This window comes from Mchenga conophoros, linkage group LG7 (genome assembly GCF_057382185.1).
Source record: "Mchenga conophoros isolate Kocher_MC1m ecotype Shallow Benthic linkage group LG7, M_conophoros_male_GT1.1, whole genome shotgun sequence".
Taxonomy (NCBI): Eukaryota; Metazoa; Chordata; class Actinopteri; order Cichliformes; family Cichlidae; genus Mchenga; species Mchenga conophoros.
The window spans coordinates 67991469-68016559 of record NC_140532.1 but is presented as its reverse complement, the minus strand read 5'-3'; the positions used below and the strand labels follow the sequence as shown (position 1 = coordinate 68016559).

The 25091-nt window shown below is 47.5% G+C and overlaps 1 protein-coding gene across 5 annotated transcripts; it reads left to right on the top strand.

The window, feature by feature from the left end:
- Positions 1-930: 930 nt before the first annotated feature.
- phf21ab (PHD finger protein 21Ab) lies at positions 931-24700 on the top strand. 5 transcript variants are annotated; one of them, XM_085281013.1, is made up of 19 exons: positions 931-1214; positions 6712-6751; positions 6920-6971; positions 7051-7140; positions 8148-8180; positions 8268-8333; positions 10175-10327; positions 10413-10628; positions 11979-12062; positions 13125-13466; positions 14352-14465; positions 15162-15213; positions 15299-15378; positions 15525-15585; positions 16951-17057; positions 17427-17582; positions 17899-17974; positions 18059-18162; positions 18702-24700. In XM_085281013.1, the coding sequence occupies exons 3-19, from the start codon at positions 6930-6932 to the stop codon at positions 19428-19430; spliced, it is 2505 nt and encodes an 834-aa protein (XP_085137139.1). In that variant the 5' UTR covers positions 931-1214; positions 6712-6751; positions 6920-6929; the 3' UTR covers positions 19431-24700. The 5 variants fall into 5 exon arrangements, with proteins under 5 accessions (XP_085137139.1, XP_085137142.1, XP_085137137.1 ...); XM_085281011.1 differs by having other exon boundaries at positions 932-1214; positions 14349-14465; XM_085281015.1 differs by lacking the exon at positions 16951-17057 and adding an exon at positions 16830-16852 and having other exon boundaries at positions 932-1214; positions 14349-14465.
- Positions 24701-25091: the final 391 nt, after the last annotated feature.

Below are 25091 nucleotides of genomic sequence, written 5' to 3'. Positions count from 1 at the left end.
CTGTTGTTAATCTCTGTGTGGAAACTGCAGATTCACACAGACTACAAACACGTGAAGGAGAAAGAAAGAAAAAGCGAGGAACACGAACGAACAGATTATAAGCTGTGTTTGTTTCAGGAGCTAGTGTGAGACCGTGCTGGAAGTTTCCTGTGTGTAATAACAACTTATTGCTACCAGGCTAAGACCTATAACAGACCTATAACAGCTACGGGTGCTTTCTAAGGTTACATAGAGCCCCTGTAACATTTTACTTAGACATTACCCAGGCACTGATGAAACTCTGCCCCCTGCTGCTGAAAGTTTTAATTACAATTTGCGGGGTAATTACAAAAAGGGGCTTTAACAGCTGAGGCCAAGGGCAGGAAAATATGAAAGCCTGAACAATAACTGTGCATGACGACATCATAAAATGAAGAAGCACCTCAGATTTGTTTCCCGTTTGGCTTCTGTGAGTTTATTCTGTGGTCACATTCCTCCACGGAGTTATTTATTCGTTTCTCTGGAAGCAGGAGAAAAGGGGCCTCCTCCTCCTTTTCCTCCACAAAGTGCAACAGTCCGGCGGGTCCAGCAGCGAGCAGCCGAACGTGGAGGCTGAAGGGCGGCGTGCTGCGCGGAGCTGGTCGGTAACACAACAACACAACAAAGTGCTCCGCTCCGCCGCCGAGTTTCACGGTGTGTGTGTGTGTGACTTTCTCTCCATAGAGTTTCACTGAGTTTACATCCGGGTTTTTTCCCTAGGCAATGGGAGTCGCAGCACCGCCGTTCCTTAGGCAAAGTGAAATAAATTCGCCGCACCGACACAAAAAGTAGTCCGCTTCCCGAACACATCCCCCCCGCGCCTCGGCTCGCTCATCGGCCCGATTTAACGAACTTTAACGGCCATAAGGACCGACATCGACCGCTCCCCGGCGGATAAGCGAGCTCCCGCCGGAGCCGCGAGGAGTTTTTGTGCCCCTTCGTCCAGCTCCGCGGCGCAGGGATCTGTGATGTGCTGAGGCTGAGCTGAATGAGATTGAAGAAGAGTTCTTCTTGTTTTGTAGCTTCAGTTTCTCTCTTTTTACACAATTTCCACTAAAAGTCACCCCGAAACACGACAGCTGGGTCCAGCCCCGCGGGGAGGAGGCGGCCGGGCTGTGTGTGCGCCTCTGTTTCACCGCGGATCGGCTTCTTACACACATATATATTTAATTAATCCAGAGGAGGACTGCTGCTGAGTAAGTGCACATTGGGCTTTTTAATTTCATAACTTTAATTTTCCCTGCTGTCAAACTTTACGCGTCTCCTGCGGCCGCCCGTGGTCGATTGTCTGCGGCTGTTTGCGGGCAGGTGTGCGGGGCTGTCGGCCGGTGTGTGTCCGCTGTGTTCCCGTGTGTTTCTGTGTGTTTAGCTGCTCTGTTTCTTATTCTAGGAGTTGATATTCTGGAGGACAAGGGGCCGATGTAACTTGGACCCACCGACGCCTGCTCGCTGTCAGGGCTTTTTTTCTTGACTCTTGTAAAAAGATGGCGTCTTTCGGGACTGTTGGAGCCCGATTCGAGCCGTGCCCCCGGCCCCTGCCGCCCCTCGGCCGCCGTGTTTTTTTTTTTATCTTTGATGGAAGTTGTTATCAGCGTGGCTGCTGGCTGCGTTAGCTCCGCGCGGCTAACAGGATGGTTAGCATTAGCGGCTACGGCTAACGTTATCCACTTGTTCTCAGCCTCAGACGGAGCAATGTCGGACGGTTTTTTTCACACCGAAACACCGAAAAACAGCCCGTAAACCGCGACGGTTCTCCCAAACAGGCGGCCGGGGGGCTCTCCGAGGGGGGACCGAGCGTCCACAGGGCCGCAGAGGCTTAATAACACGGTTATAAAACATTAATTTGTCTGCCCGAAACAAAAACCCACTTTTCAGTGTTTGAACTCCCGCAGCAGAAGAAGAAGAAGCACTTGGCGGCTTTCATCTTGAAACCCTCCATTTTAGCTTCATTTCTTCCCTTTTTGGGCCCTCTGCGGAGGCACGCGGGGCTGCTCGGGGAAGTTTATCCCGACAACTTGGCGTCCCACCCGGGGAGCAATTACTCCAATTAACCGGCGGCCTCCACAGCCCGCTAACAGCCGCCGAGCACCTCCGCTCAGGTGCTGCACGTATGGACGCTTCTCAGGTGGACCGGGACCCCCCACCCCAACACTACAGGTCCCAGTACTCAGGGCCCCCAGCTCGCGCTGCAGGCTGGAGCACAAAGTACTTTTACTCATCGCTTATGCTGTACTACTGTACCTCGGGGTGGGATAGAAGTACTCGAGTATTTTTGCTTTCTGTTGCTTTAAATCTGTCCTGCAGTAAATTTAGACGTGTACTAACTAAAAACACCAAACAGTAAGTCACAGTACTTTGTTTCAGGATGTAACAGTTACTTTTTTATTAATAAGTAATGCACTACTGCTGTAAGTAAGGGCTGTTTAAAGTACTCGGTTAATAGAAGTATTCAAGTGTTTCTGTTTTCACTCCGTGTGTACTAACGAAGCCTTTTTAACAATGTACTACAGTAAATCAGAGTACTTTGTTTCATATTCCAGACTGGTGAAGTACTACTTTATTCATTAGTTATGCAGCACTACAAAGTGCAGTTTAAAGTACTTTGAAAGTGAAAGTATACACACATTTTTATTTTCACTCTAGTAAAGTTCAGACGGAAGTACTGCAGTAATGAAGCTTTTTTTAAAGAAAGTACTTCAGTAGGATCTAATTCAAAGTACTTTTTTAATAATTAGTAATACAGTAGTATAGTTTTGGACTTGGAAAACTGTTGTACTACACTTCAGAGGGACACACTGCAGTAATGAAACGTGTACAACACAGACCCTCGTCCTGTGGTACACGGTGCTCTTTAAAGTACTTTTTCATGTGTACTGCTATATCTAAGTGCAGTTTTAAAGTATGTAGATAGTAGAAATATTCAAATGTGTACTAATGAAGCTTTTTAACAATGTACTACAGTAAATCAGAATACTTTGTTTCACATTTCAGACTATAGTACAAAGTAGCTTTTATGAACTAGTAATAAAGTACTACTAAGTACAGTTTTTAAGTATTTTGATAGTTGAAGTACACAAAAATCCTTATTTACATTCTGAAGTAAATTTCAGAGGGAAGTACTGCAGTAATGAAGGTTTTTAAAAACAGTCAGAGTACTTTGTTTCAGGCTGCAGTATAAAGTTGTTTTTACCAGTAAGTATAAGTACTATTTCTGGGTACTTGGATAATAAAGGTTAATGATTACATTTTCCAGTACTTCAAATTTGTACTCCACAAGATTTAAAGAGTAAATGTACTGTACAAACCAAACTTTTTGAATAGAAAAGAGTAACTGGGAGTACTTATCGTGGGATCAGGCTGTAGTTTGTAGTACTAAAATACATTTGTTACAGTTTTTATCAAGTTTAAGGTATTTGTAAAATGGAACTGCAGTACTATTTACATTTCTGGTACCTTAAGCGTGTACTAAGTGGTGGATTCATGAGTAAACCAAAGTACTTGTCCCATGTTATAGACTGCAGTTTAAAGTACTTTGTAATGCAGTACTACAATGTATAAGTACATTTTTGAATGACCTGGACCATGGAGTACTTTGGTGTTTATTTGTCCTCTTGTGTACTTGTACTTAAACTATAAGATGGAAGTAAGTCTTTTTTACTAATTAGTACTACAGTACTACTACTTCTAACTAAGGTTTGAGGTACTGTACATGTACTGCTCTAGACTGCATTTCAAAGGGAAACTTTTTACTACTGAATACTGCAGTTTTAATAGTTGTATGTACTCATAAAGCAGATGTACCTGAGTATTAGTATTTTTTGTTACTCTGTTCTTGTATTCTACAAGAGTTTTGTTACTGCAGGTACTTACAAAATACACAGTACAAAAGTACTTTGAGTCCCTTTGTCTCAGGTTTCAGGCTGTGTTTAAAGTACTTTTAACAGAGTACTACTGAACTTAAATACGTGTTTGAGCTGCTCAGAAACTGGAAGTACTTCAGTTTTATTCTCTTAGTACTACTAAAGCTTTTCAGTGACGGTTGTATAATGCAGTACTTTCCCCTGTTTTTAGTTTTCAAGTACTTGAAAAGTAGATTCCTCGAATACTAATACTGTATAGAGATACTTTACTCCAGTAGGAAGTACATGCACCTGAATGTTTTAGACACAAATCAGAGTAATACTTTAAACTACAGCACAGAAAATCACAGTACTTCATGACTCAGGTGTTGAGTTTTGGACACGAAGTACTTTCTACTAAATTAGTAAGACGGCACTACTGCATCTTGTGTAGTATTGAAGTACTTGGAAAACAGGTCTAGTGGTTAAATCGTGTACTTTTAAAAACAACAAACCGGAGTACTGCGAGCCACTTACAGTACGCTCGATTCAGCAGTACTACATGTATTTAGTTTATATGTTTATGTACACGTCTGTCTGTGCTTTACAGTAATGACGTAGTATTTTTTTCTAGGTTAATAATAATATGTACTTCAAAATAGTTAAGTACTATAGTTATGGTACTTTTTCCCTCTGAATGAGTTTACGTGTAGTATGTACTAATGCAGTACTTCGTAGTATTAATGGAGTTGGTTAAACTTGAAGGAAAGTCAAAGTACTTTTTGTTTCACTGCACAGTTTTTGTGTAATTACAGTTTTTAAAGTACAACACAGGAAATCAAAGTACTACTAAGGAAAAGTACTTCACGCCACAGCCTGAAACTCAGTACACGAAGCTAAAATACTTTGTTTATTCTTTTAAAAGTACTTTTTACTGCACTAGTTTCAGCTTTCAGTCTTTCAACCATAAATCTGAGGATTTGAAAACAGGAAGTACTTGAATAGTTTTTCTCACATAGTAGTACTACTACAGCATCACTGCAGTTTTGAGGTACTTTACTACTTATTTTTCACTACTTGATACTATGTTTCAGATTAGGGCTGTGCCGATATAAGACATCTGTCGTCCCGGTAACGATATAAATCACAAAAATGTAACATTTTCTGTAAAGTCTGTGAATCTCGGGCAGCTCGACCTGCGTGAAGTGTTTCCAGCTGCGCGTCGTGTACCTGGAGTCGAGCGTTTAACCGATGCATGAAACGACACATTTTTAGACTTAAGTTGTAACGGCGCCGTTTCTTTGTGAGTATTTATCACACGGCGTGCTGCGGGGAGAAGCCTGCTCTAACGTCTGAGTCTAAGCTTTATTTTTTAGCACCTGGCGTCTTTTTTACTTCTCATCTGTAAATAATCTGCTCTTTCACGTGATTCAGTTTATTTTGAAGTCTCAACAGGATCTTGAGCTTTATTGTGAAAGGTTTATGTGGAACATAAACAAGCGGACACACGATGGTGTTACCATCAACAGGCGCCTGTGGTGATATTAAATATAAGAGAAAGAGAGAACTTTAAGAATACAGCCACTACAATGACATCCAAACATGAACAAATATTACCGTAAACAGTTTATTTTGCGACACCACGAAACAAACAACAGCGTAAAATGAAACAACAGATGTTTTTATATCGTCGTCCGACACACATCGTTATATCGAACAGCCCTACTTCAGAGGATTATGTAGTACTAATTAAGCTTACAAAATACCCAACAATCACTCAAAGTACTTTGAGGTGCAAGCTGGAGCCTATAATACTTGTGTGTACTTACAGTGAAAGTACTTGTGCACTTCTTTCTTTTCTTTTTATTCTAATGAAACTTCAAAAATGTAAAAATGAAGCAGTCTTTGTGTTTTATGCACTTTAATTTGTAGCTTTTACAGTTTTTATGAGTACTTCGGTACTTCATTTGTCTGCAGGTTACGGGCTGGGGTGTGAAGTACTCGAGTATTTCCATTTCTTTGTACTCCTTGTGAAGTAGTCAGACTCGAACGTTGTCACACTCCTGAGTACTTTTTCCTGATGTGCTGCAAACAGCATTCAGAGACATGATGCGGATGTTTTTCCTTAACTTCTTCCGTGGATTCGTCATAAATAATAGATCATCTCAGGACCCTGGGTGTATTTCTGGCGACACTTTGAAGGGCCCTGACCCTTATGTTAGTTCCTGTTTCTGGTGTTTTTAGTTTAAAGAATGTTTTTTGTCTCACTGATGCAAAGACATGTAAATGTTGGCATCCACACAGCAGGGGGCGCTGCAGGGGCAGGGATGAGCTAACAGGCTGGTGATGCAACACATTATTATGATGATGATCTCCTCTGAATGATTTTCTTTGTGTTTTTGAGAAAAATGTGTCGGTTTATTCCTTTGTTTCCTCTCCAGCAGAGAAACACGAGCGAGTACTGCACAGGGCTCGTTCTTAATGCTCCTCTTTGGTGTGTCACATGACCTCTGAATCACTGTGGGCAGTGTGACCTGATCAGGTTTGGCTCACATGTGAAAGTTTTATGGAGCAAAGAAAAACAAACCCAAACTGTCAAATAATAAAAAGAATCCTCTTAAAACGTGAACAGCAAACAAACTGAAAGCTTCAGAAAACATCAGCAGATGGTAGAAAGGTGAGGACGTACAAATCGAGTCCACAAACGTGTGTTTTATTTTGAAGGTGTGTGCCGCTGCACGCCTGCTGAGTTGTGCTGGCTCAGGACTGATCCCTGTTAGAATAAAGACGTCTTTCATTTAAAGTCTCCTGAACACACTGGGCCTGTAACGTGTGCGTTTGCTGTGTGTTGCAGGGCAGCACAGAGGGGTGGAGTCCGGTCCCACAGCCAGGTGGTGAGTGCTGTTATGCTGGAGTGTGAGGCTCATTAATGCTGATGTGAATGAAGTGTTTGATGTTTGGGCGCGATGAAGCTCGGAGCCTGTTTGTGTGTAATGAACAGCTTCAGGTGAGGTCACCTGCCCTGTAGTCATCCGTGTGTCTGTGCCTCGTTTCCTCTGCAGCACCACTTTAATGCTTCAGTTGGATGGTTTTCCTACTGGAGACAGTGTTCAGGTGAGAGCTCACACACACAGGTGTGGTAAGTGTAGCCCTGAAACACCAGCGTCTCACCTTTCTGTGTGTGTGCGCGCAGGCTGATCGATCGGCTGGCAGACTGACTGGATCCATGATGGAATTACAGACGTTACAGGAGGCCCTGAAGGTGGAGATCCAGATCCATCAGGTACGCTGTGGGCTCAGCTGTTTCCTGTCTTGGCCGCTCGCTCTTCTTTTTCAAAGTTCAGCGTCTGCATGAACGCACTGAGGCAGGACACTGAGTAACGCTGCATAACACAGCCTGCTCCCTTTACTACAAATACATGCGGATCGAATCAGGAGGCAACAGGTGGGGTTTTTACAGCAGCCTGAGGAATAATTCTACTGTGAGTTTAAGTAGTTTCACAGGAAAAACAATGTTTCCACGGTACATCGTTAGTTCATGTAAGCAGATTATGAAGTGGATTCATTGTTATTTAATATTCATTATGTTGATGTTCAGTCAGTCCTTTCTTTACCACCATAAATGTGACACCGTAACGTCGGAGCACAGTCGCACTTTTTGGGCGGAGTAAACCACTCTGAAAACTGCAGCACGCTTACAGTGTAGGTGCTAGAAATATTGTTTTTTCCACAAGATAAACAAGAAATAACACAATACTAATAATATACTAATATTACTGTAATAACTACCTGAAGTTACGCATCGCTTAAATTCATCTACAGTCTAATTATTTCTTTGTTTCCTGGGAAAACCTGACCTGTTACCTCCTAGTGTAGCTGACGTGTGGAGGTACATATAAGTGCATTATAATCCCAGTAAAATAAAGTGCAACTCTAGTAGGGGAGTAAGGGGTGAAGCCACATTCAGTCTGCAGACTGTGAGGCCTGCAGTGGGCTGTGTTTTAATGGAGCCTAAATCTGGTTTTCACCCTGAAAACGTGGATGTGTGCTGTACTAAACAAAGTGATGAACAAGCTGAAAATGTTCATAGTGTGATGGTAAAACAGGAAAAAAGAAATCAGGGTCAGGTGTGGTCTCTTTATCTGTTTTCATTTGTTTATTTAGTTTATATATGATCCTTATCAAAGGACGCGCGTCCGTCAGAGCGAGCGCTGCTCTGTTTCGGGTGCAGTTCCCTGTGATGACCAGCAGGTGTCAGCGTGATCTGTGTTTTCTCTCTTCTTTCTGCAGAAACTGGTTGCTCAGATGAAGCAGGACCCTCAGGTAAGGTCCAAGCTCTTATTTCTTATCAGCACCTCTGAAGCTTCAAACTTTTCAGACGTTTTTTTCATGGCATTTGTTTTTTGTTAGAACGCAGATCTGAAGAAGCAGCTCCACGAACTTCAAGCAAAGATCACAGCGCTCAGCGAGAAGCAGGTATTCAGCTTTGTGCTAACGAGCTCGTGTCCGTGGGCTCGTTTAAAGCGTGACCTTCTGTGATATTAGAGGCTGAGTTCACCGAGCTGTCGTTTCAAACAAAGAAACGTGAGCTCGGAGCGCTTCAGCTTCACAGCGGTAGGAGTGACACGCTCCGAGGCCAAAGCTCAGCGCAGTGGTACAGTCTCACCTCATGAGCTTACGTCATTCTGATATCAAACATTATTAATGAACGACACAGAACAGCCAGCAGTGGCAGAGACAGCGGTGCACGTTTGTGTCTTTGACTTGTTTTGCATCATTGTCACTGTGTGACTGGGTCGCTCTCTTTCATGAGCTTCGGTGGTCGTTCGTTTCTTCCTCGTGGCTGTTTGACTCTGTGTGTTTGGGGTCTTTCTCTATGGCTTTGTTTGGTGTCTGGCGTTCATAATAGTCCCTGTGATATATGGATCAGATGAGCGTGTTACGTCACGTCTGTAGTCTCTTTGTCTTCTGTTATTTTTGAACACTTTCATTGTGCCTCCTATTTTTATCTGCTCCCTGCGTGTTTCTCGCTGTGTTTGTTCTGCGTGTGAAACATTTTGTGCTCGCTGCTTCGACATCGTGCAGAATTAAAGAAGACGTTGTTGGATAAGAGTTTGTGCAGACTGAAGTGTGCTGAGATGATGTCGGAGTCGGGATTAGCTCAGATTATTGTGGGGAAACAGAAAGCCGTGCGCGTATTTGTGCAGGCGGGCATCTTGCGTAACCACAGATGACTAAAGTCGGTTTCAGAGAGTCGGCAGATTAGTCTCGCGCTGAGCTCGGCTCCCACCTGATGATAAACTGCCTCAGTGGGAATATGAGCCGGAGCGTGAGGGGTGGGCTCAGAGTAACAGTCTGAAGGAAGTTCAAAAGAAGAAATGTAGGTGATTTCCTGCTCCTGCTTCTTCTTCTTGTAATTAAACTGGCAGCCGTGCAGCTGCTCTCATGGCCTCTTTGATTCTGGGGAAAAGGAGCGAGATTTTTTTTATTGCACTTTTTCTTTCATTCAGATGTGCTGGGAAAAAGTGCATGACCCTTGACCTTTTTTTAGAGCGTGCGCCTCACCATCACGCGCTGACGTCATCACGCCTGAACCTCCCGAGTCGCAGGCCGAGAAAGACTGAGTTAAACAGAAAGTGTGTGTTTTTAGAATCGGACCTGTGAAAGCAGAAGTCCTGTGAGATTAAACGTCCCTGTGCGGCGGCGGCAGCAGTTGAAGTGCTGCACGTTATTGGCAGAAGGTCAAACAGTTCTCTGAAAGCAGCGCCGCCACTTTCCTCCTCCTCTGTGTTTCTCTGCTTTCTCTCTCGCGGCGTCCTCATTGTGTTTCACTCCATTAAGTTCCTGCTTCTGAGTCGACTGTTGCTAAGCAACAGATGGGCTTTATCCTCCGACTGAGAATTCAGTCGCCAGTGTGTGCGTGACCTCCTGAGCTCCACCCCTTTCTTCTTCTGCTTTTCATTCTTTTTGCTTCTTTCACTTCTTTCTCTTTTGCCCCTCCCCCTCCTCCTCAGTCATGCAGAGATGCTTGGGTACTTATTTGTACTTATTTGTACTTATTTGTACTTATTTGTACTTATTTTCACAGTAACTTTTCTAAATTAAATGATGAATGAACAATCACCAGTTAAAAAACACACTTTTTATATGAGTCCGCCCCAAAGTAAAGTTTAAAAAGCTTTTTTCCTCTGAGAGTCGACCCTCTGCCTCCACACCCTTCATTATATCGTTTGTTCCATACTTTGTTTCAATAAAGCTTTTTTGAATGGAGAAGTGGCGCCTGCTGCGGGAATAATGTCCTGTGCTCTCGCCTGCAGAAAAAGGTGGTGGAGCAGCTGAGGAAGGAGCTGCTGGTGAAGCAGGAGCCGGAGGCCAAGCTGCAGCTGCAGGTCCAAACTCCTCCAGGAGGAGGAGACATCAAGCCGGCCAACCCACTGCAGAGCCAGCAGATAGCTGGAGCGCTGCAGCAGGTATGAAAGCCGCGGCGCCGTTTACAGGATGACTTAAAATCCGACTGTCTTTAAATGTGTCGTGGGTTAACTTCTCCCTCCACAGACGCTGACAGTGACGCCGGTCCTCACCACAAAGACGCTGGTGCTGAAAGCTGCCCCCGGCACCGTCCTGCCGCAGCGCCCGCCCACCGTCGCTATGGTAACCACAGCTATCACCAAACCCGACTCGCAGAACGCCCCCATCAACCTCCAGGTGGCCGGCAAGCTGACCAATCAGAGCTCGGAGCCCATGCGGCTGGTGTCCAAGAACGCCATGGTGGTAAGTGTGCTGTCGGTGCGATCTGTTCGAGCTCAGGAGACGCTTCAGACCGCCGCCCGCTGACCCGCCTGCGTGCGCTCTCACACGACTCTGTTTCTCTGAAAGCGCTCGAGCGGGCTGTGGCGGCAGCTTCTAGCATCTCCCTCTGGGGGTCAGTTCCCCTCACAGAGGCGCATGATTGCAAAAAGAACACGTCACGACACGACTGAGGGTTTTCCAGGTGGTTTTCCACCGCGGGAACATCTCTGTGCCCGTTCCTGGGCCGCCAGACACAACAAAGTACCACCTCTGGGCGTGGGTAGGTACTTCCTGGGCGGGCCTCGATGCTGATGGGGTAAACTGATCACAGCGAGGGCCATCTTTAAAAACATGTCAGGTGAAGAAGAGCAGAGCAAAGGGAAAAAAGCTTAAAAGTCAGAAACGCAGCGATCGAAATGACGAATCGTAACACAGCAGGTCGTTTTTAAATTGTTCTGCAGCCGTCGTTCTCTGAAACACTTCTGCAGCTTTGCCTTACCTTTAAACATACACTAGTTTTAGCAGCGTGGACAGGATGTAACAGCACGACCACCTGAGGTCTGCTAACCACCGTGATTAAAATACTGCACAGAAGACAGAAACGAGCGCAGCTGTCGAACAGCGCTGACGTGAACAGAGTTCAAACTTGGAGGTGAGGCTCGTGTTTCAGGTTTCAGAGCAGGGCAGGGTCCGGTTTGCTTCAAGTGTTGGCCTCTGCTTTGGATGCGGGAACTGACAGAGGTCACAGTGTTCTGCACACGGTTCAGTGTTCCATCTGAAGGACTCTGAACTTTTCCTCCCAGGAATCTTTTCAAGGAAAAGACTGGAGACAGCTCGCTGACACAAACACCTGGATGTTACAAAGTATCAATGTTCCTCTGGATGTAGCGACGTCGCTACATCCAGAGGAACATTGATACTTTGTAATAGTTTTTGAGAAACATTTAGCCAATAAGAGTAAATGTATGTTTACAGTACGGTGCTGGGATGGGGCATGACTCCATGAGCTCTAAAAAGTAGATCTGGGTTTGTACCAACCCCGAAGTTTATGAGCGTTTCACTGGCGAACAGCACCGGACCGATTTTGGTCCCTGGAGGGTTCCTCGTTCCTGCGGTGCAAAAGCAGCTGCTCTGTGCCAGTTCTCCATCCTGCTCCCTCGGCAGAGCCCACAGGTGTGTGATCTACCTGCTTTAAAGCCCGCGTGTTCTCAGAGTTACTTACTCCCACGCTCTGCTGTCAACGCTTGGCGACGCGTCCCGAACCGAGCGCAGCAGACGTGTCGGTCAGATGTCAGCAGCACAGATCCACAATCTGCTGTGGTTTTGTCTCAGGTGCAGGCCGCCGCCCAGCCAATCAAAGTTCCTCAGTTTGTCCCGCCTCCTAGACTGACGCCTCGACCCGCCTTTCAGCCACAGGTGCGTCACTGTGAGACCCGCCTCTGAACCCTAACCCCCTCAGATCAGTGTGTGTGGCCCACCCGACGTGGCGTGCTCACTCTCCAGCAGAGGGCGGGAGCGCGCCGAAGCAAACGCTCATGCCTTGCTCCGTGGCACTAAAACATTGTTTTCTGTGTGCTGCCTCTTACTCATCACTTCTCCTCTCGTTGTGCTTCTTTTAATTTCCGACTGACCTGTGAGCAGGTGTTTTTGGAGGTTTCCTGCCTGTGTACCAGTGTCTTTTACCTTTCTTTGGTCAGAGCTTGTTTCCTGCAGCTTCTTGGTATTTTTGTGTTTCTGGCTGTCGGTGTGTTTTAACCCTTCCACTGGAGGAACGTGGGCGGTGTTTGTGCTGAGTAACGCCACCGGGAGCTCGGGCTCAAACATCAGAGTTAGGCCTCAGAAGTCGTCCTACCAGGAGCAGCGTTTGTCTGTTAGCTCAGAACAAATACTCGAGTACTTCTGTATGAAGTTTGAAGGGTTGGGCTTATAAAACTATTAAATATTGTTAACAATATTACGTTTTGTTTTTTTTCCCTCCACCAATCACGTTTGACCTTTTATCTAATGTGTTTTTGCATTTTTAATAAGTCTAAACGATTCGTGTCCTTTCTGTCCTGCCAGCACATCGTTACATGTGTACAGTGTATCTTATACTGTTAGAGTTTAATGACAAAATGCTTTATAAAACATTAAAGCTTTGCAGTGCCTGTACCTCTGAAGCCCCGCCCCCTGTCTCACTCTGAAGGGCTCATCTCACCTTATTCCCTGAGAGTGAGCTGTAGGTGTGGTTAAAGACTGGGACTTTGGAGGCGGGGCTTGTGTGGTAGCAGAGCTGGCACTGCTGTATGATGTGGTGTATCTGTCTTTTTTGATTTAATACATAAAAATAAATGAGCTAATGTTTGTAACATTCCTCTGCTTCAGCAGTAGCAGTAAAGGTAGGCTCAGTCAGGCTGAGGTAGAGCTCCACAGTGGCGTTACCTGGCAGTATCAGGTCATTTCTGTGCCGATTTGTGATTGGCTGTGTGTCGTTATCAGGTCCGGCCAAAGCTGACCACGCCCACCAATGTCCCTATTGCACCGGCCCCTCCCCCACCCATGATGGCGGCCCCCCAGTTGCTGCAGCGGCCCGTCATGTTGGCCACTAAGCTCTCGTCCTCGCTGTCGTCGTCGGCGCCCATCCACCAGGTCCGCATCGTCAACGGCCAGCCCTGCAGCAAGACCGGTGCCGCCCCGCTGACGGGCATCGTCATCACCACGCCAGTCTCCGCTGCACCCACCCGCCTCGCCAGCCCCGCCCAGGTGCCCCTGCCCACCCCCGTCCCCACTCAGACTCCGGTCCAGCCGATCCAGATCAGCAGCCTGACCACTGAGCCCAAGGTAAGGTCCTGCGTTAGTACTGCACTGTTTAGCACAGCAGGATCTGAAATATTTTAATCGTGGTCTTAGATTTTACTTTCAGAAACCTTTGGATAGTTTTGTAGTTCTGATGTTTAAACAATAAGGCGATGACCTTAAAGATTTAAAGGTGGCGCTCGTGTGCCGCTGCTCCTCCGACACGCTGTAAAGGGCTGTGTCCAGCGCTGAAAGGTTGGATATCAGTTTTAGTTCATTTACAGGTTAGGGTTATGTGCCAGTATAGCACCCCCCTGTGGTGATTCAGGTAACTACAGCACTGAAACGAACAGGCCTCTCAGACTTCAGCAGGGTCTGTTTTTGCCTCTAAAAGTACTGAAGTGGTTTATAAAGCTGGTGTCTGTATAGACAAGGAGAACCTCACTAATGATCTGCTTTTACTCGTGGATCCGGCCCGCACGTTTAAATTCTGCTGCTGTGACGGTTAAATCTCTGCGCTGCTTTCCCGACAGCGGTGATCAGAGGAAACGTACCTGCTCTCCGGCTGGAGCATCGGGCAGCTGGACGCTCACAGCTTGTTTGGGTATCGTTAGTATGTTAGAATTGATGATTAGTCAGCGCTGCAGAGCTGCGTGCGGGGCGTCGTCTGCTCGTGTCTTACTGTCACACCCTCTGAAGGTCCCGTGTTTGCAGCTGATGGGTTCTTACTGGAGTTTGGACGCCTGTTCGACCCTCGGGTCTTTGAACGATGGCGCTGTGTCACATTGGTCCGTGTTATTGAAGGAGGCCGTGTGGAGGCCTCTGCTTCTTTCTTCAATGAAAAACAGAAAATAGAAATAATGAAAATATAAAGGAATGTTCTCTTCTGTGACTTAAGCTTGCCGTCTTTGTCTCGTCTTCTCTCAGCAGACTGTTAAACCGGGAGGAACAGAGCAGCACGCCGTCGTCAGCCTCCCGTCCTCCTCCTCAACCGCTCCTGTGTCTCCTCCTCCCAGGCCCCCCAAGAAAGAGGAGAACCCAGAGGTATGACCCACAGAGGGACACACAAGTCGTGTATTTTCTAGCACAAATCACTGAACCGTTTCTCTGTCGTCACACGTTTCACCTGCAAATTCTAGATATTAATATCTTTAAGTAAATGTTATTGTTATTAAAACATATTGTTAGTATATTGTAGTTCAAACGTACTCACACAGGCTGATGTTATGAAAGGAGATAAAGGCGCATGATGTTCCCAATGATCCAAAACCCCAGAAAAAGCTGTTTACCAAACTTTTATTTATGCAGCAGGCGCCTCAAGGTGTTTTATATTATTAGACCCTAAAATAACCCAGAGAAACCCAACAATCATATGACCCTATGAGCAGCTCTTTGGCGACAGTGGGAAGGAAAAACTCCCTTTTAACAGGAAGAAACCTCTGGCAGAACCAGGCCCAGGGAGGGGCGGGGCCATCTGTGGGTGGGGCTTCATTGCGTGCCTGGGTGGGGTTTGAGAGCGAGAAAAGAGGCATGAGAGGAGCTGCTTTACTGCATCGATATAAAATACTTTCATTCTGCATCTCATTTGAAAATGTATCATTTTAAAAAGATGGATTTATGTGTCAGGACGTTCTCCTGCAGATGTTTACGTTGATGCTTGGAGCACGTTTTGCTACCGCACAACTTTGTTGTTGTACCAAACCTGCCAGCGTGATGATTCACCTGCTGTGTCTCCTTTAGAAACTGGCCTTCATGGTGTCCTTGGGCCTGGTAACACACGACCACCTGGAAGGTGAGCGATGCTTTCAGTCTTGGTGTCGTGAAGCTGCTGCGTGAGCAAACATCTGCAGGAAACGCTGATGTGTTTTTATTTGCAGAAATTCAGAGCAAAAGACAGGAGCGTAAGAGGAGAACGACGGCCAACCCGGTGTACAGCGGCGCCGTGTTTGAACCCGAGGTACGTCCCAGACTCCCGTTTACATTTGTGAATTTAGAGTCAAGCAAAGTGCGATGACATGTTTACGAGTTTGGGTTGATTAAAGTAGTTTTCACCAATATTTTGCCTGCTGAGCGACTTAACGACGTTTTTCTCTTTTGTTTCAGAGGAAAAAGAGTGCAGTGAGTTACCTGAACAGCCCTCTGCACCAGGGGACCAGGAAGAGAGGTCTGTATGAAAAACAGACCAAAGATGATGGAAATGACAGTAGAAACCAGTAGAGACTGAACGATGCATGACAATAGAATCAAGCAGAGCTACAGTAGAGACGATAATCAGCTGAGAGTCGTGGCAGAGCTGCAGAGAGGAGTGTGTGTGTGTGTGTGTGTGTGTGTGTGTGTGTGTGTGTGTGTGTGTGTGTGTGTGTGCTTCATTGAGTGGAAGAAGAGTAGAAACAGTAGATCAGTGTCTGATCTGATGCTCGGTGCTAATAACGTGCTGTGAAACTTTTCTCCTGCTTCTGCTTCCTGTCTTTGTCGCTTCAGTCGGGTTTCCGTCTAAAGCCGGATTCATGCTCACTCGTCCTCGAGGCTCTGAAGCTTCAAACGGGCTGAAACGCGCCCGCGTGTCACGTCATTTAGTGCCGATGATGTCAGGTTTCATTCGCAGACTAAACGCAGACATGTACCCTCTGAAACGATGCCGAGGTTGGTGATCAGAGCTGTGGAGCCTCCGATGAAGGAGGATGAATCCGGTTAGACCCTCTGTTTTCTCTGGGAAGAGCTGAAATGCATTCTGGGAATTGTAGGAACACCCTGACTCCCAGTTAACGCCCATGATGTTTGTTTGCTGGGAGCCACGCCGCCGGTAACACGACTAACGGTGTTTCTGATTCGATAACATCACACTTTCCGACAGTCGAGCTGCAGACGTCGTAATGCTAGACGCTAACCTCACGCGCAACTCGTGGTGTCAGATTTTAACACGTCCTGAAAGAGGCGGAGGAAGTCTGCGTCAGTGTCTGCACTGATGTCGGACTGTTCCTTCGCCCTCCAAACGCTGGCCTCGGGTTTCCACTTCGCTGCAGCCGCTCTCTTATTCATCTCTTGCTGTTTGTCTTTTAACTTCGGGTTTTTGTTAAGCCAGTAACGGGCTCGCAGGTCGGCCCGACTGAGCGCCCAACCCACGGCGTGCCTGTCGGGTCCATGCATCTCATACCCGTATTAAGCCGTTTTATGACTTTTAAGTGGCAACAGGCTGAGCCGCTCGTGCCGAAGAGGCCCGGAAGTCGAAAGACAAAAAGGCGAGGTGGGAACGCGAGGTCGGCACCCGGGGTGTTGACTTCTGACACGAGTCCACGGGCAGCTTTGTACTAGAGCTTGGCGTCAGCTCGCTCGGAGCACTAACCCTGCTGTCTGTGCTTCTGACTCCTCCTCTTCCTCCTCTTCCTCTCTCACCCTGACTCATGCTAGCCAACGAAGACTCCCTTTCCAAGGTATGTCATACAGACTGTTTGTTTTTGTTTTCTCCCCCCTCTCCATCTTTCTTTTTTTCTTTGTTTTCCGTCTTTGTCGTCTGTCTCATTTCACCCAGGTCGTCCACCCAAATACAGCAGCGTCCCGGACCTGGTCAGCCTCACCCCGACCTCCCCCTCCAGCCCCGTCCATCCCCTCCCCCTGCCCAGCCCCAGCTCTGGGGATGTAAGTAACGATGGGGGAGACGGACAGCTCAGAGGGTTGGACGCCCCGTCACACACGGTCCTTTTGGCCCAGTAGCTCTGTCACCATTTGCACTCCTCCATTAGTTTGTCGTCTCCATGACACTCATCCGCACTCATCACTTGATTTTACTTTGACTCAGCCTTACAAAGTGAACAGAGTCCTGTAGCGTCATTGATAACTACTGCAGAGCACATTCTAACTCCCCTGTGTGGGCTCAGTCGATTAACACAACACACCATGTCATTAGAACAAGCCCAGACTGTAAACTAAACCAGATCACGGCGCCCCCGCCTTGCCTCTGCGCTGATGGTTGGTGGGGAAACTGATTGGTCCAATTCTTCCTCACAGGGAGACATCCATGAGGACTTCTGCACTGTGTGCAGACGCAGTGGCCAGTTGCTCATGTGCGACACGTGTTCTCGTGTTTATCACCTGGACTGCCTGGATCCACCCCTGAAAACCATTCCTAAAGGCATGTGGATCTGTCCAAAATGCCAAGATCAGGTAACCGCAGCAGACTGATCCTGAGTCAGGGGGAAGGGGGTACTGCAGTCCAGACTGTGCAATGTGCTTCCGGCGGGCCTTCTGCCACGCTGGCCTGAACTTTAGGACTGTTCGATCCTTTGTAAGCAGAAACGTGATGCAGTATTGTTCTTTTGTGCTTCTGTCTCATTCATTGTGTAAAGATCTGCATCTCACATCCATCCACCCCATTGCTCGTCCCCGTATCGGCCCCACCGCAGGGTGGTGGCTAAATTTGTCTCCCTGAACTCTTTTCCGAGCTTCCGCCTCTGTGAAAACTCCCAGCTTCTCTCTCCAGATCCTGAAGAAAGAAGAAGCCATTCCCTGGCCCGGCACCCTGGCTATCGTTCATTCCTACATCGCTTACAAAGAAGGTGACGGCAGCTTTTGCTCTTCTCGTGTGTCGCGTCTGCCGGGACCGGCGAGCTCTGACCGACTCTCCCGTCTTTGTCTTGCAGCTAAAGAAGAGGAGAAGCAGAAGCTGATGAAGTGGAGCTCAGAGCTGAAACTGGAGCGAGAGCAGCTGGAACAGAGAGTCAAGCAGCTCAGCAACTCCATAACAGTGAGCTCAGCACACACGTTTATGCCTCGGTCCAGTCTCCAGTCCCTCGTTCATAATCTGTGCAGCGCTAAAGTTATCAAAAGTTTTGGCTGTGAGCTGGCTCAGCAGGGGGAAGACTGTCAGCTGCTGTGATGGCCATGTTTTTTGTGTTTGGATGTTGGATAAAGCACCGCGATGCTGCATTGTGAGAGAAAGTTTGTATAATTACCTGTCAGGTCCTGAGCGATCTGCCTCAGGGATGCGGAGTCGGGCTGGTAAGCGATGAAAAGAAGACAGGACAGCTCGTCGTGCTGTAACTGTATTGTTTTAGAGCTATTCTCCGGCTTCACGTTAAATTCCAGCATCAGCAGCGACGAGCGGGACTGTGTGCCGTAAACGAGCACAGCTCCAGGACAGACGCTCGTCCTCACGGCCGTCACAGTCACAGGGTTTTTACTGTTGTTGCAGTTAAATGCCTGCCGCCAACTTCAGCTTCTGTGAATTGTCACTGCTCTCTTTATTTGAGGAGATGAAACTAAAACCTGTTTTCATTTTTTCAGAAATGCATGGAGACCAAAAACACCATCCTGGCCCGCCAGAAGGAGATGCAGCTCTCCCTGGACAAAGTCAAACACCTGATTCGCCTCATCCAAGCCTTCAACTTCAACCAGGCTCTGGCAGAGACGGAGGGCAAAGACATGAGAGTCCCGGACAGGGCTGAGGCCGCGGTCAGCTCTGAAGCTCCGCCCAAAGTCAACTCGGCGGAGAAGGTGAAGGCGGGGAGCTCCTTGGCCAGCGTCATCACCGAAGGGAGCAAGCCCGAGGAGCACGGAGCCGCGGGGAGCCACCAGACGGGCGGAGACACCTCGGGCCAGCCCGACAGCACGGTCCTAACGGCAGATAGCGGCACCGGCGTGGGGGCGGACGGAAAGGCGGGGCCGGGGGGAGGGGCTAACACGGGGACTGGTCTCCAGGCGGAGATCGTAGCCAAGCCTGAGACTGAGGTAGCCGCGGCAACTAATGTTCCCGCTTCTTCGGCCGTTGCCACCACCAACGGCACAGCCGAGCTAGCCCGTCCCGATCAGAGCCCCGGCGGAGGCCACGGCGCCAACGCCGCCACCGGCTCTGAAAACAAGACAGCTGCCGTCAACCCCCCAGAGACGCCGGCAGAGAAGAAACAGGAGGAGATCACCGGAAGCGATGGCAGCAACACCAACAACAGCAAAACCTCAGAACCCTCCCAGCATTCTTTGCCAGCTCTCGTCAGCAGTTTGGACAATAAAAAGTAACGCGGCGTCTCTTCAGTCGGGGAATTCAAACATATATATTAAAAAAAAAGACTCTTGCTTGCACCGTGTGGTGCCCTGAAGTTGCCAATCTGTATAAATGTTGTTTGTTTGCATTGTATTGTCAGACTGTGTCAATGGTAGATATACAGCCCAAGTCACGTGACTCTGGGAAGACGTAGGCCGTTCCACCCACTGAGCTGGGGTACAGGAAGGCGTGCGCACCAGTGTCATCATGCCAATTAGTGATAGACGTCATGGTGGGAATGCTCAAGGGGAGATTTAACTCATCATCACACCAGTGTGTGCCTGTTACAGTGGCCCCTGTTCCCTGCGAGGTGGGGAGACGGTTCACATGGGCACGAAGAACGCCGAGAACGTGGAGCCAAACATCTGTCAGGGGTTACTGGTCTAAAGCAGTGTTGTGATAAATGAACCTGTTCGTGCCCTCGTCCCAACGAACTTAATGTGAACGACCATGAACCTTAACCATCCGTCCCGACCTTCCCGATCGTCCGATCCTCGCCCGGCCGGCCTCCGGATCTCTTCGGTGGAGAGAAACCCGTGCGTCCCTTCACCCCTTCACTGTGAAAAGGCTTCAGTTTGCTTCAAACACAGAGTGGTGCCAACCACAGGCGCTGCAGATGCAAACAGTCCTAGAAATCTGGATCACGTCGCATCTGGGTGTTTTTGATCGGAAGTCAAACGTAGTGGTCTGTGAATTACGGTGAACTTTGCAGAGAAAATGATGCGTTAGCCAACACCGCTCACGCTGAGCGGCCTAACTTACCTTAACCCAGGTACCCGACAGCTGGGTACAAACAACTGTTGAAGGGAGCGAAAGATAAAAGGCTGAAAATGGGATTTTCAGTCCGTCCTGATTACCGCTAACAGCTCTGAAAATCATACCTTAGACTGATAACCTTCGATATCAGCCAGAGACCTCCTCAGACATCGTCTTTTTAAAGACGGCGGTTGGCGCTTTGAAGCACGCGGCTGCCTTGAAGGTGACGGGTCTGACTTTCCAGATGAGACTGATTGGCAGCATGTCGGCTCATCAAACCACACGTGCACCTGGTGGTGTAAACCCGGGCTCACCTGCCCAGGTCCGAGAACAATACACAACATTATTGCAGAAACCTTAAAGGCCTCGGCATCGTCGCTCTCTTGAAGCACACTGACGCCTTTGGAAAGACTTCCCGAGCGATCCATAATCCCTACATTATTCCCACTCGCAGTCACCCGGTAACCAAACGGCCCATCCTCTCCCCATCTCCTCCCACCTGAGCTCAGGCAGCAAAGACGCCGAGCGGCGCGTTCGACAGGTACAAAGGACGAGGTCGAACAGGCTCGGTAGCCGAACAGATGTTTTCAGTGGTGTCGGTCAAGTGTAGTGATTGAGTTTTCATTCGTGAGTCAAGTGTGTCAACTGTGAGCACTAAATGTGAAATTGCAATACTGCAATGTCAACACACACAAACTATATCTGGGCTGTGTTTCTTTTTTATAGGAAAAGATATTCAGGTCTTCCTAGTCTTCTTCAGAATAAGTGCTTTCTGTTCCTGAACCTGCTGGACTGGCATTATCCACACACAAAGGAGTCCTCTTTTTGAAGCGGTCGTCTTTGCATCGTGTGCGTTTCTGTTGAATCCTGAACTGCCAAAACGACATACCCAAATTCAGCAGGGACAAGTCCACTTACTGTATCGAAAGATCAAATCACCGGCGTTGTAAGATATTTAGATGCTACCATTTCAGAAATTGGAAGTCCCCAGATTGAGACAGGAGAGCTTACTAAACAATAACATTAAAGGAACTTTTTTCCTTCAAACGGTTTGTCGTACGAAGCTGCTCCTTCCGACGGATCTCAAAGGACGATAATCCTGAGATTAAAGCACAAGCTTGCTGCATTACAAAGAAGTGCTGAAGAGCTTTTTGTATGTTAATATGGAATTAAACAGAGTATGCATCTCTTTGTTGTGATGTGACTTATCCCCCACATTGCCAATATTTTTCTCGGAGGACACACAAACCTCTGTCTGACGTGCGTAGTTCCTGTTTTTGGGAGGAGTGGCCCGAGAAGCGCCTTCGTCCCCTCGCGGTCAGACACGTGCGTCTCTTTTCTTTCGGTGTGGCCGAAGCACGACGCTGTCATTTGTGGCTGTCGGTTCAGGTGGGTCTGCTGAGCCGATCACTGTTGGGAGCGAGGCAACGACGGCGCCTCTGGTTGTGCTGGAATTTCTGTCGCTTTCTTTCTTCGAGCTGTTTTGGAGCATTGTTGCCCAGGTTTCAGTCGCCCGGCGGCGTCTTCACCCCTGAGTGCCGACGCCGTTTGTTTTCTGTGATCGTGCACGTTCGCTGGGACTAGAGCTCTGCTGTGTGAGTGGCTGTGATACCCTGTAGGTGTGGGGTAGGCCCAGCAGCAGAGGAGGACGAGGAACACGTGAAGGTGGCCGCGTGTTTCAGCCTGTGTTGCTTACTGATGAAACATCAGTAGTTGGACTTTCCTGCTAACACCTGTACGGTCTCTGGAGTGCTGATAGAAGGCGTTTAGCGACGTGCACGTGGCGCTGACCGCAGAGGTGAACACGCTGCAGGGCGACTGCGGGTGACCGTTAACTTCATATCACTACGACCAAGTCGGCATATCTGACACCCGGTGTTCTCGTATACAGACTGCCTTCATTCAGAAGATCCCACAGAAACGTTTCCATGCGTTCGGCCGCCGTGTCGCGTTTTATGCCGTCGGTCTGACGAGCTCGGCCATTCGAACACAGATGGGAAAGAAGAGCCAGAAAAAAGAAAAGAAAAAAGGCAACTAAGGTGTCCCCGGGTCCCTCTGAGTATCATTTGTTGTGTGTTTCGTTGTTCGTCGGCGTTCTTCACCACGCGAGGCTGTGTTCACTCATGGGTAGAGCAGAGTAGTCATCGAGTCTCAACAAGGTTTTCTTTCAAAGAGCCCGAACTTGTGTTCCAGTCAGACTGGACCTCTCCCTCTGTACAGTAGGTACCTCGAGTGCCTTTCTTCAAACAGCAGATAATATTTGTCTCTTGACTTGCACTGTGACTTGTAGAACCTTACTAACCCCTCCGTATGACCCTCCGGTCCCCCGTCCCAGGAGCTCCCCCCAAACTCCGGAGCACAAACTCGGTCCCTCCACCTCAGGCTGCCAGTAGTCAATGCAAGTTAAATCTACATTTCATATATGATGCCGTTTGAAATCGACCGCATAGTGTTTTGTTGATGTTTAATAGAGGAGTTGCCTTAAATGTGTTTTGTTTTCGTTTTTTTCTGTGATTAACTTTTCCATTCGGAGAAAAAAAAACACCTGTGCAGACGCGAAGGTCAGAGGTCGTCTGGTGAGAAGCAGTCGGGGTTTTCCCGGCGATGATGATGATGACCTGCTCGGAGCTGTGTTGTGATGCACTTTTTGATTTGACCAGTATTATCGGACCGGGATCGGTCAGCAACGCAGAGCGCAGGTGTGAATCCCGGTTCCCCGGATTTCCTGGCTGGACTCGCGTTCGTTTTATTTTGAAAGGTCCATCGTTGCTTCTGCACTGTTCTGGTTCTTCTTTGGCTTCAGATAACGCCCGAGTTTGCTAAATCAGGTCACATGAGGCGTCTGGCATGATCAAACTTTGACCCGATTAAGAGCATCTGTCAGTGCAGCGGCGGCAGCGGAGTGCATGACTTTTTATGCAAACTTTGATAATAGACGTGTCGAAACGTTTTTTTTGATATGCATCTGCTTTTATTTTTACGTTTTCATGTGAAACTCGAGTCACTTTCTTTTCTTTGGGCGTTCTGGCAGACACGGATGCCAGAGCGCGCCGTTTAGGTGTTAAACGTTGCAGCGACCATCTGCGTTCAAAGGGTTTCTTCAGAATCAGAAGGTTTTTCCATGGATGTATGAAGAAGAACTGGACACCTGTTCTCCACTGACACGCTGCCGTTTGTGGGGCGGTCCTACCGCAGAACGCTTACCGGTGATTGGTAGAAGTAGCCTGTGGATTTGGAGTAACGTCACCCCAAGTTCGACCAGCGCTTGGTTCAAACATGAACGCAGTCGACGGATTGTGCCCGCCGCTAGTTTCTTTCTGGGAAGTTACCCAACTTTGACCTCATCAGCACCTTGTCAGTGGAACGCAGGAGGAAGATCATCGAAAAAGTAGCCCTAGCTTTGTCCGGCTCGTGGGTTAACAGAGAGAAATCGCTGCTGTGATTGGTTCTGCTTTGTTCAATGACTGTTTGATTCATGGCTTGGCTGAGGTTTAGGTGATGCCGGGCTACAGAGCAGGAGCTCTGTGGGGGAAAGGAGGCATGCGTTAGGCCTGAGTGTCTGCCCTGCATCAGCTCTCTGGATACATCCATGGGTTTAGGTTCTTCGTTGTAGTCTTGATTTGGCTGATGCGGCGTGCCGACTGTTGGGATCCCAGCAGAGCTGCGAAGGTTCGGGGAGGAAGGCTCTCTAAATTGCTTCTCAGTTTCGATTTCGCCGAGCCGTCCGGGTGAACTTATCCAAAGAACACTGAGAGCATACATTTCGTCTCTGCATATCATACGGATGTCGTTTTCCTGCGTTGGCATCGTGCTCGTGGTCACATTAACCGCTCATGCATTCTAAAAAAACAAAAGACTGTGCTGGGGGGTCGTTCCTGCGAGGTAGTTTGCTCCGACTTTTAAGTTGTATCAGTTTTAAAACGATCAAGTCATGATTGTGGCCTTCTAGTATTCTGTCGGTACATGACGTCATTAATCTCTCGTGCCCGCCCGCCCATCTGTCTGGACCCAAACGTACACCTGCAGCTTCTTACCTCATCCACAGCTGATTCCATCGGGGTGTGTTTGAGTGCAAAAAAGAAAAGTTCAAAAAAAGAAAAAACAAAAGTCTTTTTTTATCTTCCATTTGGTGAGATGCATTGTAGCGATATGAATAAAGAAAAAGTTCACCTGGTGTGCTGAATAATGTGTAAATTGGTAATTACACAATCTGAATATTTGTATAATTGTTTGTATTTTTTCATAATGATTTTGGAAAGGAATGTGTTTATTTTTTTGACTTCTGTTCCAGATGTGTCTTCTGTTGGCCTGACATTGTGACTGGTCTGGTGGGATTCTTACCTCTGTATTGAGCCTCTTCTGTGATGAATTCTTTGTATGCAGTGTTTAGGAAATACTGTAGGGAACATGGGGAGGAGTTGATATTAGGAGCATTTGATCAATTTGTATTTATTTATTTTATCATTTTGTTAATAAATTGTGAAAAGCAGACCGTGTGGTGCCTGCCTGTTTATTTTGGTTTTAAGAAAGAAGCCACATTCATTAAGAACAAATGTTTGTATAGTCCCTAACAATAAAACCGCCGGCCCCTGTATTACAAATGAGAATATTTTTCCTTTTTTTAAATCGTTTTTGCCTTTTAATTTGATTCGTTTCGTAGCTTTTGAATTATGTATATTAGATTTTCGTATGTTTTCTTCCAGATATTTGCGGAGTGGTGAGATGAAATGAAGAGAAGGCGTACAGCCTTTATTTCTCCTGTCTCTGTGAAAAATGTCAAAGTAAATTAGCCGATGTGGAGCTGCTGTCTGAGACTCAAACACAGACGCTGTGGATGTGAGAAAAGATAAAAATGTTTTGCTTTTTCTCGTTTCTAATCG

What these genes read in the sequence shown, in the direction of transcription:
- phf21ab (XM_085281011.1), top strand. Translation starts at nt 6,930, where the DNA reads ATGCTTCAGTTGGATGGTTTTCCTACTGGAGACAGTGTTCAG. An exon ending in AGATGAAGCAGGACCCTCAG is followed by an intron (nt 8,181 to 8,267) that starts GTAAGGTCCAAG and finishes GTTTTTTGTTAG; the next exon opens with AACGCAGATCTGAAGAAGCA. An exon ending in GCGCCGTGTTTGAACCCGAG is followed by an intron (nt 15,379 to 15,524) that starts GTACGTCCCAGA and finishes CTTTTGTTTCAG; the next exon opens with AGGAAAAAGAGTGCAGTGAG.